General features: G+C 48.1%; 1 protein-coding gene across 1 annotated transcript; it reads right to left on the bottom strand.

Moving 5' to 3' along the window:
- Positions 1 to 844: 844 nt before the first annotated feature.
- On the bottom strand, positions 845 to 9,164 carry Tbr1 (T-box brain transcription factor 1). The gene is made up of 6 exons (XM_052722812.1): positions 8,127 to 9,164; positions 7,409 to 7,563; positions 6,736 to 6,857; positions 5,994 to 6,152; positions 4,824 to 4,885; positions 845 to 1,779 (listed from the first exon to the last, which is right to left on the bottom strand). Exons 1-6 carry the CDS (start codon positions 8,816 to 8,818, stop codon positions 909 to 911), a joined length of 2,061 nt encoding a protein of 686 aa, XP_052578772.1. The 5' UTR covers positions 8,819 to 9,164; the 3' UTR covers positions 845 to 908.
- Positions 9,165 to 13,151: the final 3,987 nt, after the last annotated feature.

Genomic DNA, 13,151 nt, shown 5'->3' with positions numbered 1-13,151 from the left:
GGTATCATGCCACTTGACTTGCCTAGGAGCGGACAACTGGCTTTTACAGGTGTCAGGTGGGTTCTCCTTAGCTGTGCTGTGGGGCACGCAGTGGTTATAGCATGCGATGAACTGAGAAGTGAGAGAGCCATCATTATGGAGTGCCTCGTGTTTCCAGAGCCTCTTAGACTATCTTTAATATCTCACAAGAAAACAAAGAGGGGGGTGGGGAGAGAAAGAAAGAATGGAAGGAGGAAAAAAAGAGGAATAAAAAGTTAAGCATGAACTGGTTTTGTGCCTTGACAATGAGAATAAAAACTAGCCATTCGTTACAATAAATTAACACTATGTACAGTCATTTCACAGGCTTTGTTCTACTAAAATTATGAACATCCCTACCATCCATCCATCCATCCATCCATCCATCCATCCATCCACTCGGGTATAAGAAAGGACGCGCTGGGTGGGTGCAGGTTCTAGAGTCAACATCCTAGGGTTAATAGGGAGGCCAAGACAAGGCGGGTCGGGATCGCTGCGGCCTGACAGGACTGCCCAGGTCTCCTAAAGTTGAAGAGTTTCATTCCAAGAGAAAGGAGAAGGTGAGGGGGGACAGAAAAAAGAAAAAAAGAAAAAAAAGACGGGGAGGATCATAACTTCCCAGAAGAAACATTGGAAAACCACAAGGTTCACAGCCAGGTTCAAGGTCGGTGCGCTAACTGCAGAGCTGGCTGTGGCAGAAAAGAAAAGAGCAGAGTTAAAAAAAAATCCTAACGGGAGACCTGCACTTTTCCCCTCGCGGACGGTCATCGAGGGTCAGGTGAAAGCGAGTGCGCAAGAGCGGGCCTGGGGAGGAGGACGTGGGGGGCAGAGCAGAGGGGCCTTGGGGGGCGTGGGGGGGCGCGGGGGGCGCGGGGCGCGGGCCGGGCGGCCTAGCTGTGCGAGTAGAAGCCGTAGTAGCCGCCTATGTCCTTGGCGCAGTTCTTCTCGCAGTCCCGCTGGGCCAGCACCTCGCTCTTGAGCGGGGACGAGCTCTCGGACACCGGCGTGTCGGCGGGCGAGATCCGCCTCCGCTTGGCCTGCTCGTAAATGCCCGAGTCGCTCGAGTCGATGGACTTGATGGAGGAGGGCGTCTCGATCCAGCTGGAGTCGGACAGGTCCTTGGGCTTGGCGTCCTCGGCGGCGGCGGCGGCGGCGGCGGGCGCCAGGGGCGAGCGCTCGGCCGCCAGGCCCTCGGCCTCCTCGCCCAGGTAGGGGTTGGCGCCGGCCATGCGCGCGGCGGCCGCGGCGCTGTTGGGCCAGCAGGGCAGCACGGAGCCCGACTTGGCGCCGCAGTACTGCGGGGGGCTGCGCGCGCCCCAGCCCGAGGGGTCGGCGTAGTAGCCGAGCGGGCGGCCCGTGCAGCCCGCGGCCTGCAGCGGCAGCGCCTTGACGCCGGCCGCCGCGTACGACAGCAGCGTGGCCGCGTTGCCCGCGAAGTCCGTGGCCGTGTCGTAGGCCGAGGCCGCGAAGTCCAGCCGGTTGTTGGCCGGCGTCACGAACCAGCGCTGCGGCGACGGCGCGCCCGGGTCCTCGGCCTGCTGCGGGGACAGCAGCCCGTTGGTGTGCGGCACGCTGCGGTCCGTCCCCGGGCCCGGGCCCGCGCCGGCGCCCGGGTGGAAGCGGGCCTTGGCGTAGTTGCTCACGAACTGGTCCTGCAGGAAAGAGCCGGCCATGGCGTAGCGGGCGCCGGGCACGATCTGCGAGCGCGGAGAGTCGTTGGGCGAGGGGGTCAGGCGGTCCATGTCGCAGCCCGTGTAGATCCTGAGGGGAAGGGAGAAAGAGAGGAGAACCGAGGGGTGGCGCGGAGGTCCCTAAGGTAGGGTCCTGGAGGGAAAGCCACCTCTAGTCTTGCCCACCCCGCACACCGCACACCGTCCGTCTGGAAGTTGCGCTTGACACACAGGGTGCAGACAGCGGAAGATCACAGACCCGCACCCTCCCTACCCCACGATGGAACGGTCACAGTTGCCCTGCTGGAACGTGAGCCGGACACGAAGCAGAGTGAGGGTCTTCCATCTTCCCGCTAAGTGCACGGGGACCAAGATGGGGCCTCAACCCACTGATCCAGCATTGTGCTCACAGTATGACAGAGTTAGTTAGCCAGGCACCGAGGTGCTATTTGCCCGTTGGGCCTTTCCTCTCTGATGAATTTCTGAGTGAAATTTCTAAACAAGTGGCCCACTCTCTCCACCCTTTTAAGACCTCCTGTGTCCATTGAGTTGTTCAGACGATTCCTTTCCTTTTTCTAGGCAGTTTAAGAAATCTCCAGAGGGGAAAACCGCGTAGGGAGAGTGGGGACGGACATGTCCAGGTAATAACGTCTAAGGCTGACTTTCACCGGCCTCAGAGCCCCAGAGGATTGCCGCTGGAATCCTCTAAGGTACTTTTGTCTGCTGCCTCCCCCTATGTACGCCCTTTTTAACTCGAAATTTTACCAATGCAAGGGGGAAAAAATAGAAATTACTATTTGGAAGCAACACTCATTCATCAATAAAATTCTTTAGAAGAAGAAAAAAAATGGTGTACTTTAGTCTTCTCTACCCAGCTTTTGGTCCATTACTAAAAAGCAAAAGAGGAGGAGAAAGACCCTTTGGGGGAAACTTACAGTTAACACCTTCCTCCAAGCAACTAACCCTGCCTTACAGAGCTTAGATGTGCTTGGCCGGGCACATGGGAATTATTTACATAAGCACAGGTGGATTTCTTTAGCCCACAACAATTCTCTTGGGAACTATTACTCCACCTTCCCGATGAGGAAACCGAGGCAAAGGAAAGTTAGAGAACTTGCCCAATAATCAAGAGAGATTGTGTGTGCGGGAATTGTGTTAGCTAAAATAAAGATTAACTTTAGGCCCTAGGCCTAGGTGATCTCATTAGAACTGAAGTTGGAAGATGATGTGTTTCTTCATACACATACAAACATACCTCACTGTGTATTTAGCTCACACATAAATGTTTGCATCTTTAGTCGACACACTGTTTTTGAAGGGGTGCCTCAGTATTGTCAGATCTTAATCCTATGGGGAGAAAACTCCTCCGGGTGTGGCCAAGCAACCTTCTAGGATCCCTTGAACTCTCATACCCCACCCCATTGCTCTCTAATCAAACCAGGCCCAGATTACTAACCTTAAAGAGGAGAGTGTTAAATCTACTCAACTCCCTCTCATCCCCCAGAAACCCAGGGATTACTTTTATAACAGATAAGATTTCTACAACACACTTGCAGTTTCAGAAAGGGAGGCCTTGTCCGACAGAAGGCAGCCAGAGGACAGGCAGATGAGTTACTATGGCTGCTCTGGTGCATTCTGTTTACTAAATAAATAAATAAATAAATAATCCCCTCCTGAAATTTAATTCCAGCTTCATTTTTTTTTAAAGTGGAGGGAGGTAGGAAGGGGACATAATTAGCAAGGTACAAATGTCTTCTGTTTGCCCCCACAATATTCTTTAAAAGAAAAAAAAAGCAATCTGAAAAACATACAGTTTAGATGCCCATCCAGGTCTCAAACACTTGGGATTACTGAATTGATTTGTGCAAAATAAATGCTTATGAACAGATGTTAACAGAATTAAAAGCTCAAAAATCTATACAACTCTCTTCCAACATCCCTAGTCTCTTGGGCCACATTCTTTCCACTGTATTGGGCCCAACTTTTTTCATTTCTCGAGACCTGAAGCAGCCAAGTTTTATTCTAGACAATCATATTCACAATTTTGGGGGACTGCTTTGAATTGCTTTTGGGGGACACATAAGAAAGTTAGAGCCAGTAGGTATCAATGACTTTCCCACTTGTTATAAAAACATTGAAAGGAGAGATGGTGTCTGGAGGTTGGGGCAAAGGAGCTCCTGTCTCTTCCTCCATACATTTGATCTGTTCCCCATCAAAGACAACACTCTAGCTCTGTCCCAAAGCCAGGAGATTAAAGTGCATATTTCCCTTTATCTTTTAGAGTCAGGGGAAAAAGTAGGCGAATCACCCAATCCCACTTTACATTTTGCTATATAACATTGTCTGAAAACTCTTAGGTGCTATAGTCCCTGAGTGAGAATTCCAGAACAAATCTAGAAAGAATTCAGTCTGTGCCTACTGCTGCCCCAGATGACAGCCTTGCTCTGAGAAAGGCCTAGAGATAGGTAAGGGGAGCCTGAAGAAAGGGAACCAGCACATTCAATTAAACCATAGATGCCCAAAGTAAGAGGAGACATTTTTCTTCTGCAGCTTATAAATAAGATGCAACCACATCTCAGTGCTACCAGAGCCTGTAATGACTGCAAGTTAAGTTCCGCTCATAAACTCGCCTGGCGAATGCACATTTTCATTCAGTCCATAGTAAACTTCACAAGAAATGCTCTCACACAAAACTTGGAAATGAGTAAATAAAAGTCACACATGCCAAGGAGACTGTAACAACTGCCAGAGCCACACACTTTCAGTCAGAATTGCTCCGGTTCAGACACAGCCTATCTGAGGTGAGCATCTGCAGCCACACACACAGCATGCACTGAGGAGAACCAGGGCAGCTTCCACCACCGCTGCCCCTGCCAGCCAGCCAACCCCAGGGGCGGCCAGTAACTTTGGAATTTGAAAGAAAGCTAAAAATAAGTAAAGAAAACTTTTGACCAAAATCACACAAATAGCAAACCACAAGGTCACCAGAGAAGGAACCAACATGATAGAGGAAGGGGAAATCTCCAACAATTTTCTCACACATTTGACTTTGAAAATCCTTAAACACAGCAATCAACCCTTAAGCTAGTGGCCAGTTCAACAGCTATCTGAGAAGGAACATGGAAAATTACTTACGTGTCATAGTTATCTCGAAATCCTTTTGCAAAGGGGTTGTGGTCTATTTTTAGTTGTGTAATCTGGGAAAAGAGAAGAAACAGTGATTGTGGTCTCCCCTTCTGCATGGGAAGGTTGTGTGTTTGAGACTATGTCACCTGTCCTTGACAGGGGCTTGGGTCTACTGAGTCATCAATGACCCAAGGTTCTTTAGTAAAACTTTGAGAGACTAGCAGGAGAGGAAAAGCAAGAAGTATTGGGAAAGTTCCGAGAACCGGCTTAAAATGGGTAATACGGACTAGCACTTCGGTTAGCTCTCCTGTGTGCTAGAAGTTGATTCAAATAGTCATTGAAAAAAAACTGATTACATGCAATGCACTACTACAAAAGTGCTTAATATCTTTAACTCTTCAGTGTTTTCAAGAGTTTAACCACAGGTACATATTTTTTAAATGAGCCAATTCTGACTCTCAATTAAAAAAGAAAGAAAGAAAAAAAACCCTGTAAACTGCATCTTAAAATTGGGTTGATTTGAAATAATTATTTCACTTCTGATAGTTTTACTTACATGACCAAACACACAACTTCTATACTCCTAGAGTCGCATCAGCTACTAAAATCAGTTTTTGCAAACATGCGAATACTTGGAAAGTTCTAGTTTGTGCTCGCAGACTCCATTAGTCCCTGTAATGTGATTTAATTGGCGTTTTCTCATTGCATATCTGCGAATATGTACGTACTCTCCTTCCTGTTTGGAACTCTCAGAACAGTAATAATCTTCTTATTTTAGCCACCAGTTCTGAGAGTTTAGAAACATTTTATTTTAGATTTCATAGCTTGCTAATAAAACGCACGAGGTAGATCTGCCTATTTCCTGAAAGGGAGATTTTTGAAAGGAAGAAAGCGCATGTTTTATCGTTCTAGCTTAAGGACCAAACTAAAGCTCCAAAGGATCGGTCATAGAAATCGTGGCCACCGCTGGGGGGTGGAGGTGGGAGGGTAGCCGGGCTGGAAGCTCACAGGCAGAGCTTCCCCACCCGCTAGCTGTTTGGGGGAAGGGCCTGGCCGGCCTCTAGCACTATTCTAAATGGTGCTGTAGGGCCAGCTGTAGCCAAGGCTAGTCTGCAGAGTGATGAAAGACTGGAGGGTAAGGGATGCCACTTGCCCGAGCCCAGCCCCGAGCCTCCTTACATCGGTGTTCTGGTAGGCGGTGACAGCGATGAACTGAGTCTCCGGGAAAGTGAATGTCTGGACACGGCCAGGCTGGCTGGTGTCCTCGGTACCGTCCTCGTTCACTTCTACCACGTGCAGACGGGGCTGGTACTTGTGAAGGGACTGTAAAACCACCATCTGTCCGGGGGAGAGAAAGGAGAGCTCTTTTGAACGCCTGCCTGTTCGCACCAGCCCCAGGGCTCGCTCTGCGCCGCCGGGCTGGGCCAGCTGGAGCCCGCTGCCCCAGACTGGCTATGGGACTCGCCTCCTGGTGACTGGGTGGCCAGCACACACCGCCCGAACCTCTGGGAGCCAAGATCCTCTGGGCACTGGGGAAGCCAGAATGCCAACCACCAGTCCCTTCCCCTAGTCCTCCTTAGAAGAGGAACAAAGATTTTTTCACAACCTACAAATCTCAAATCTTGTTCGTTTATTTTTTCAAAATGAATCAGTATTTGTGTTTGGAAAGGCGAATTCCAGAACGAGGTCGGGCAGAAGGCAAAGAAAGCAACTTAATGGATCAAATATAATTTTGGGAGGTAGAAATTATTTTCGAAGTCTTCACTGATGGAAACAAATCTTAGCCAGTTTTTTGTGTTGCTGTAAACTAAAGAAGGGTGTGTGTGTGTGTGTGTGTGTGTGTGTGTGTGTGTGTGTGTGTGAAAGAGAGAGAGAGAGAGAGAGAGAGAGAGAGAGAGAGAGAGAGAGAGAGGAGACTGACCTGCCCATTGTTGTTGGATGCTCCCTTGTTGTTGGTTAGTTTTAATTTTCCAAAAGAGATTTCTTGCCGCATCCAGTGAGCCCCAGTGTTGGGGGAATCCGGATGCATATAGACCCGGTTTCCTTGATTAAAAAAATAATAGCTTGTTTACATATGCTCTGGGCACTGCCCAGTCCCAACTCCTTAGCACATGAAACACACACACACACACACACACACACACACACACACACACACACACACACACCACGCACACCCCTTACTACAAAGTGAAGCCCATTAGCTGTTTCTTTGGGGGGGGCATACTTTCTTCTATTAACTGGGGATTATTAAAATAGGTTTACTGTCCAGTCCCAACTCTGTACCACATAACACACACACACACACACACACACACACACACACACACACACACACACCCCTTCACTGTGAGGACCATTAGCTGGGCTTTTTTTTAAAGCCGCGATTTCTTCCCATTAAGTGGGAATGATTAAAATAGCTTTTGCATAATCCTCCCCTTTCTTGCTGTTCAGTCTGTCCCCCTGTCCCTCTCTTCTTTAGGAAGTCATTGGCCGATCGTTTTAAAAGTCGCTCGAGCCAGTCCACAAAGGCTTTAATTAATCATTCTCACCTAAATAAGTGTCAAGAAAACGTGTTAATTGGAAGGACTTGCCTTGCACATTGGTGTCCGCTTTGCCACAAGGAACCCATTTGCCTCCTTGAAACCTCCAGTGATTGGGATCCGCCAAAATCACATCCACAAAAATATTGTAATGAGCGGTGGGATCGAGACCAGAAATGTTAAAACTCAAAAAGGGAAACATGCGCCTGTTTAAATTAAGAAGGGAGAGAAAACAAAGAAAAAAAAGAAAATAAATGTTAGAGATAAAATGTAAGAAGCGGGGCGCCAGATAGCCCAGCAAAACTTGTCCTCTCAGTGTGTCTGAACGAATATTTGCTGATCTAGAAAAGGGTTAGTAGGAGACAGGAAGACGCAGGGCCGAAGTCGGGGAGAGAGCCGCGAATGCTCTGCAGGTATCAGTGCTGGGGTGAAGAGCGGGGTTGGCGACCTGCTTCTCCACCTGTCGGCACAGGCCAGCCTTGACGAGTTGCTCTAACGCCTGGCAGCGGCCGCGGCTCCTGTCTTGCTCCAGCCACTGACTGGCTCTCCGACCGCACTGGTACAGCAGGCTCCCCGCCACCAACATCACCACGGTGGTTATTATCCCTGCCACTTTCCCCTTTTCCAAAACCAGCCAACTCCAGGGCGCACCCGAGCGCCTTTCCACTCCGTTCCCCGACCCCACATCGTCGCTGCCCGGCGGTCACAACTTGGGTGCTCCCGCCCAGGGTCACGCCTGGAACAGCGGCCGCCAAGAAAGTAGCATTACCTTCCCTGTTTAGTGATGATCATCTCCGTTTGATGCCGATGAAATTTCAGCCAAAGTGGCCTGTTGCACAGGTATACTTGCGCCTTGCCCGGCACCAACCCGGGCTGGGTGGAGGAGAACTGGTAGAACGGAGCTCCTTGGTAGGAGTGGCCGTACTGCTGTGGGTAGGGGTAGCCGGCCGTGGGGTAGCCTTGCGGCGAGGAGTTGGACAGCAGGCTGTTGTAAGCTCCGTTGGTGATAACCGGGTGGTGGGCCATGTAGCGACTGGGGCTGCCGATGGAGAAGGCGGGATGCGCCGGTCCGTGCTGGCCGGGGTACGGGAACATGGCACTGGGAGCAGTGGCCGCAGACTGTGGCTGGCTGGACTGAGAGAGGAGGTAACGATCTGCAGCAGAGCCATCGAAACTGTGACGAAGCTCAGAGACCCCGTCCAAGACAGGAGAGAGTTTACTTCTCTGGACGTCCCCTGGTGAGTCCTTGGAGTCAGGAAAATTGTCTGTATCTGACTGATTCGTCATCCCCCTGGTAATTTTTTTCAAAGGTGAACTTCTCTCCAGGTTGTCAGTGGTCGAGATAATGGGATGATCGTGCAAGACAAGCTCAGATCCGCCCGAATGTGGGTAGCTGCTGCTCACATTGAGAAATTTCTTGGAGAGCATGATAGAAGGAGAGAGGCAGTGCTCCAGCTGCATAGCTCTAGAACCTGAATGCTCGCCCTCCCGTCCCTGGTTTTTAAAGTCCTGTTTATCATAAACTAGGAATCCACAGACCCCTCACTAGACAGAAAGCACTTCAACCAGCAAATGCTTCTCAAAGGTTTGATTTACTTTTTTTTTTCCCTGGGAGAAGAGATTGGCCAATTGACACTATGCAGCAATCAGAAAAGGCTCACTTTTGATCTCGCTGCTTATGCAGCCGATGAAACGGCTCCTGCCATTGGTTAGCTGCTGACAGTAATTTAATTAGATAGACATTAATTAGGATAATCACCTGGCTCCTGGTCGCGACGATCATGGCAAATTGAAGGGGATGATTTTATTGTTGGCTTGGGGGGTGGGGGGAAGTGTGTTGGTTTACGTGAGCTCTGTTATGTCACCTTTAAGCTTTGTGACCACTGCTTTAGGAAGATTCAAAGATGTGCAATTTACTAAACATTTCCTAACCCCCCCTCCTCTCTTTAGAGAGGAGGGGCGGAGGAGGGAATTCGATGATGTTAGGAGACTTTTCGAATCTGAATGAGCCAAATATTCAGTTGAATGTAACGATTTCAAGTGCAAAGTATACAAAGCGCGAGCCGGTGGCCTCTTCTCGCCCTGTAAAACTTCCAGAGTCTGTCTTTTCCAGTTAATACACAGAAGCACACACACCTGAGCCTGTGCTTTGTGAGTAGGTACTGCGTGTCCTTGACGCCCCCTCCCCCACCTTTAAACTACACGACTAAATAAATAAATAAACAAACCGCCGCCGCTGAAAGCCTCAGCGTTATGCTGGAGAGAGGAGAGTGGAGGCGAAGCAGCTCACCCACCCATCAACCCACCTCGGAAAGGTTCGGTTTCCGGCTGGGGTACAGAAACAGTGACAATCTATGATCTCCTTTTTAAGTTTTGAAATAATCATAAGCCGTCGCGCTGAAGTGCTTTATAATGTATTTGCAGTCATGTTTACTGGGTCGTTACTAAATATTTTATCAGCCAACTTGGTTGCAGATCATCTGAAGAGCAGCTAGCTGGGGGCGGGCGCCATGTATCCTTTGAGTCCCACCGCACTTCCTCCTTTCGGAGGCACTGGCTTGGTGACAGGTTCATAAGCTTCGCCAGGAAAAAGAGAGGGCTGAATCCCCAGTGCAAATGGGTTCGCTAGAAGCGTTGATCTGGGGAGACAGAGTGGAAGTGGTGTCAATGCAGTGATCTTACTGAACTCTGTGTGTGTGTGTGTGTGTGTGTGTGTGTGTGTGTGTGTGTGTGTAATGTTTACATAATCCAGAGGGAGAGAAAAAGAATCCATGCCAGTAAATTTGAAAAGATTAGAGAAAAGAACCGGTTTAAAGAGATTTTGGCACAAATAACACGAGGCCCCAACCAACTCGGGGGTGTAGGGGAAAAAGATCTCCTAGTACCTGCTCCATAGGAGGCCAGCCGCGGGCCTCAAGCCCAGAGCACCTGAGATCTACAACCCCAGAGCTGCTGCGTGTGCCTAGCATAGCCAACCTGCTCTGTAGCTTTCCTCCCTGAAGGCAATAGGCGCAGGAATTCGGAGCCAACCCTAGGCTTCGCTCAGCTCGGGCCAGCAAGGTGGTCAAGAGGCAGCGGTCTCCAGGAGACTAAGAGAGGGCCAGGCGACGATGCCAGGCTCGGACCCCAGAGGCTCACACTCCACCCGTGCCATACACAGGTGGGGCCTCTGCCTTCAGTCCAGCCTCCCGAATACCCCCGGCCAGAGCAGCAGAGTTCAGCGGTGGGAAGGTGGGGTGGGACTGGGGTATGGTCGGAAAAGAGTTAACAGATTGGGAATGTGGTGGCGTTTAGTGTGCAGCGAGCGGCCAGAGCTGAGCCTGTGCGGCACCACTTCTCTGAAGCTGTCACTGTGGCTGCAAGAGGGTACCAGCTTCGGCCTCCGAAGGGCGCGGGGGCAAGGCCCAGCATTGGTGGCCATAGGCCGGACAGGTTGATGATCAGATGTCTCAGAATTCAGCAGAAGCAATTTTCTGGGAGAAAAATAATGCCGGACCCGGTTTCCCTTTGAAAGCAAACCTCAGCTCCTGGCCAGGAAGCTTCATAAACAGGCAGGGTTTTAGCTGTTGGGCATTGGAACACCGGGTTGGTGGTGGTGAGGAATAGCTGTGATGGTATCTGATGTTTTCCTGCCTTAATCTTTGCTGCTACTTTTGCCCCATTTAAGCTGTTTGTGCGTTCTTTGCATCTTTAGCTTCTGTCACCAAGTGCCTCTCCTCTCTCTCCTGATTCTCACCTCATCTTGCCCCCGGAGCATGACACAGAGCCGGACGTACTTGCTTTTGGAAGCTTTTTGCCATCCTGGACACCTCCAAAAAATACTGGCTCTCAAAAACATAAGGAATGCCAAAGAGACCATCCAAGAGTGAAGAGGGTAGAAAAGGTATTCGCATTCCCTGGTTTTTAAGGAACTGAATTTGGAGGTGAACAGGCACTGTGACCCACTTTCAATAATCAGCCCAAAATTCAGTGGTTCCTCACATATAGGCTTTGCTCTGAAATCTGTGTACAAGGAAAACGAGGGCTCTCAACAGAAGTCTAGGGTGGGACTTGTACTGTACGTATGAGCTTCCCTAACACCGGTCCAGGCAAATCAGTTTCAATAGTGTGGAGTTACATCTCTACACTAATAACAAGGGGGGTTGTTACTAGATGAGCTTTAGCTCCTCACTACCTGTGTGTATGTGTGTGTGTGTGGGGGGGGTATCTAGCTTATGTTAAACAAGTTGTTTCAGTGCCTAACTCTACCTAGGGTATCAGGCTGCTGGTAAAATGGTTACATATTACTAGACAAAGGTATTCGCTGATTTTGATCAACTTAAAAATATAAAAAAAGAAAAGATGACTTTTGGTAAGAGGGATTGTGCCAAGGTTCTGAAACGGATACTGTTTCCAACAGGAAGCAGGCAGGAGGAAGTGGTACAGGGCTATTCCAAATCAAAGTCCCCAAGATCAAAGAGCAAGACAGGGCAGTGTGAGCCTTCCTAGTCACAGCACTTAACTTAGGGTGTTTTCAGGAAACTAAGTGAAAATCAGGGAAACTCAACCTGAATGCTGAGTCCAGCCCTAGAAATATTGAAGCTTTTTTTTTTTGAGGGCACACTATTTAAAACACACAAACACACACAACTAGTTCTCCAATGATATGTGAAAATTGTCATTGAAATTAATTATAAAGAGTGAAAACCCTGTATCTAAAAACACAAAACAAAAAACATGCCCATAAGTGTGAATTAGTCAAATGGGAAAATTCTACCCTCCATTTATTTTTATTTTAAATGATTAGATGCAATCCCAATAACATAATGTTGCAGTAAACAATATACTATCACTACATCCAAAAGAAAAAACTATAGGACAAGCAGAAAGTAACCAGTACTTATCATTCCACCAGGAAGGTAGATAGGTAGGAAAGAAGGAAGGAAGGAAGGTAGGTAGGTAGGTACTGGAAAATTTAAGACACTCCTATCTTCAGATTCTGATCATTTCAACAGATGGTAAGTGCACAGACAGAACTGCTAAATTAGGACAGTATTTGGATATACCACGCATGGCATTCATGACACCCCAGGTAGGTGAAGTCTAGTCACCCAACAGAACCCTCCTTTCACAAAGACTTAGAAACACTTGCACCATATTTTCACAAGGATACAACGTAGAATTAAATCTTTGTCTCCATACTGTTAGCTACTACTTGGGGTATTCAGGAAATTGTTTTTTAGTAAGTATTAACAAAGGAGGTATGACTATTTCTTTAGGTGAGAAGCTAGGAGAACTGCCAATAATCAATACTATTTATATCAAACACTGAGTACTTTGAAGTTAATTCAGGAAAGAAAACAAAACTATTATTTATAAACTCATAATATTCAGTTCACACTAGGATTTTCTTTAAACTTTCTACGATGGGTTACATGAAAATCTCATGGTGTTTCCAGCAGCCAATTTCTAGAGTTTCAAAAGTGTTCATAGAATATACTCTTCAAATTGTGATAGTTTAAAATAAAATTGCCCACCTTTTAAATGTACTTTTCTGAAATCCTGAAAGTGTAATATGTTATGAATATACAATGTTGGCTTGAAAGAAAGGTTTTAAAAAAAAAACTCAGTATTTTATCTGGGTTACTCACTAATGGCAATCATTAATTTGTGAAGTTCTGTTATCACAGTGATGTTTTATGTGTTAGAAGATTTCAAAACGCAAAGAGAAACATAGCTTTGTGTGAGATTCCCAAAGCACTGTCAAATGCTCTTCTGTCACTTCCACCCAGTGCCAAAAAGACCTCGGGAGACA

This window comes from Peromyscus californicus, unplaced genomic scaffold, assembly GCF_007827085.1.
Source record: "Peromyscus californicus insignis strain IS unplaced genomic scaffold, ASM782708v3 Scaffold_7__1_contigs__length_154581171, whole genome shotgun sequence".
Classification (NCBI taxonomy): Eukaryota; Metazoa; Chordata; class Mammalia; order Rodentia; family Cricetidae; genus Peromyscus; species Peromyscus californicus.
Note: the sequence above shows the minus strand (reverse complement) of the source record. Positions and strands in the feature narration are given on the sequence as shown.

Coding starts and splice junctions, on each gene's coding strand:
- Tbr1 (XM_052722812.1), bottom strand. CDS start 8,818: ATGCAGCTGGAGCACTGCCTCTCTCCTTCTATCATGCTCTCCAAGAAA. Junction 7,564..8,126: donor ATCATCACTAAACAGGGAAG/GTAATGCTACTT, acceptor TAATTTAAACAG/GCGCATGTTTCCCTTTTTGA. Junction 1,780..4,823: donor TTTCGAGATAACTATGACAC/GTAAGTAATTTT, acceptor CCTTCCCCTCAG/GATCTACACGGGCTGCGACA.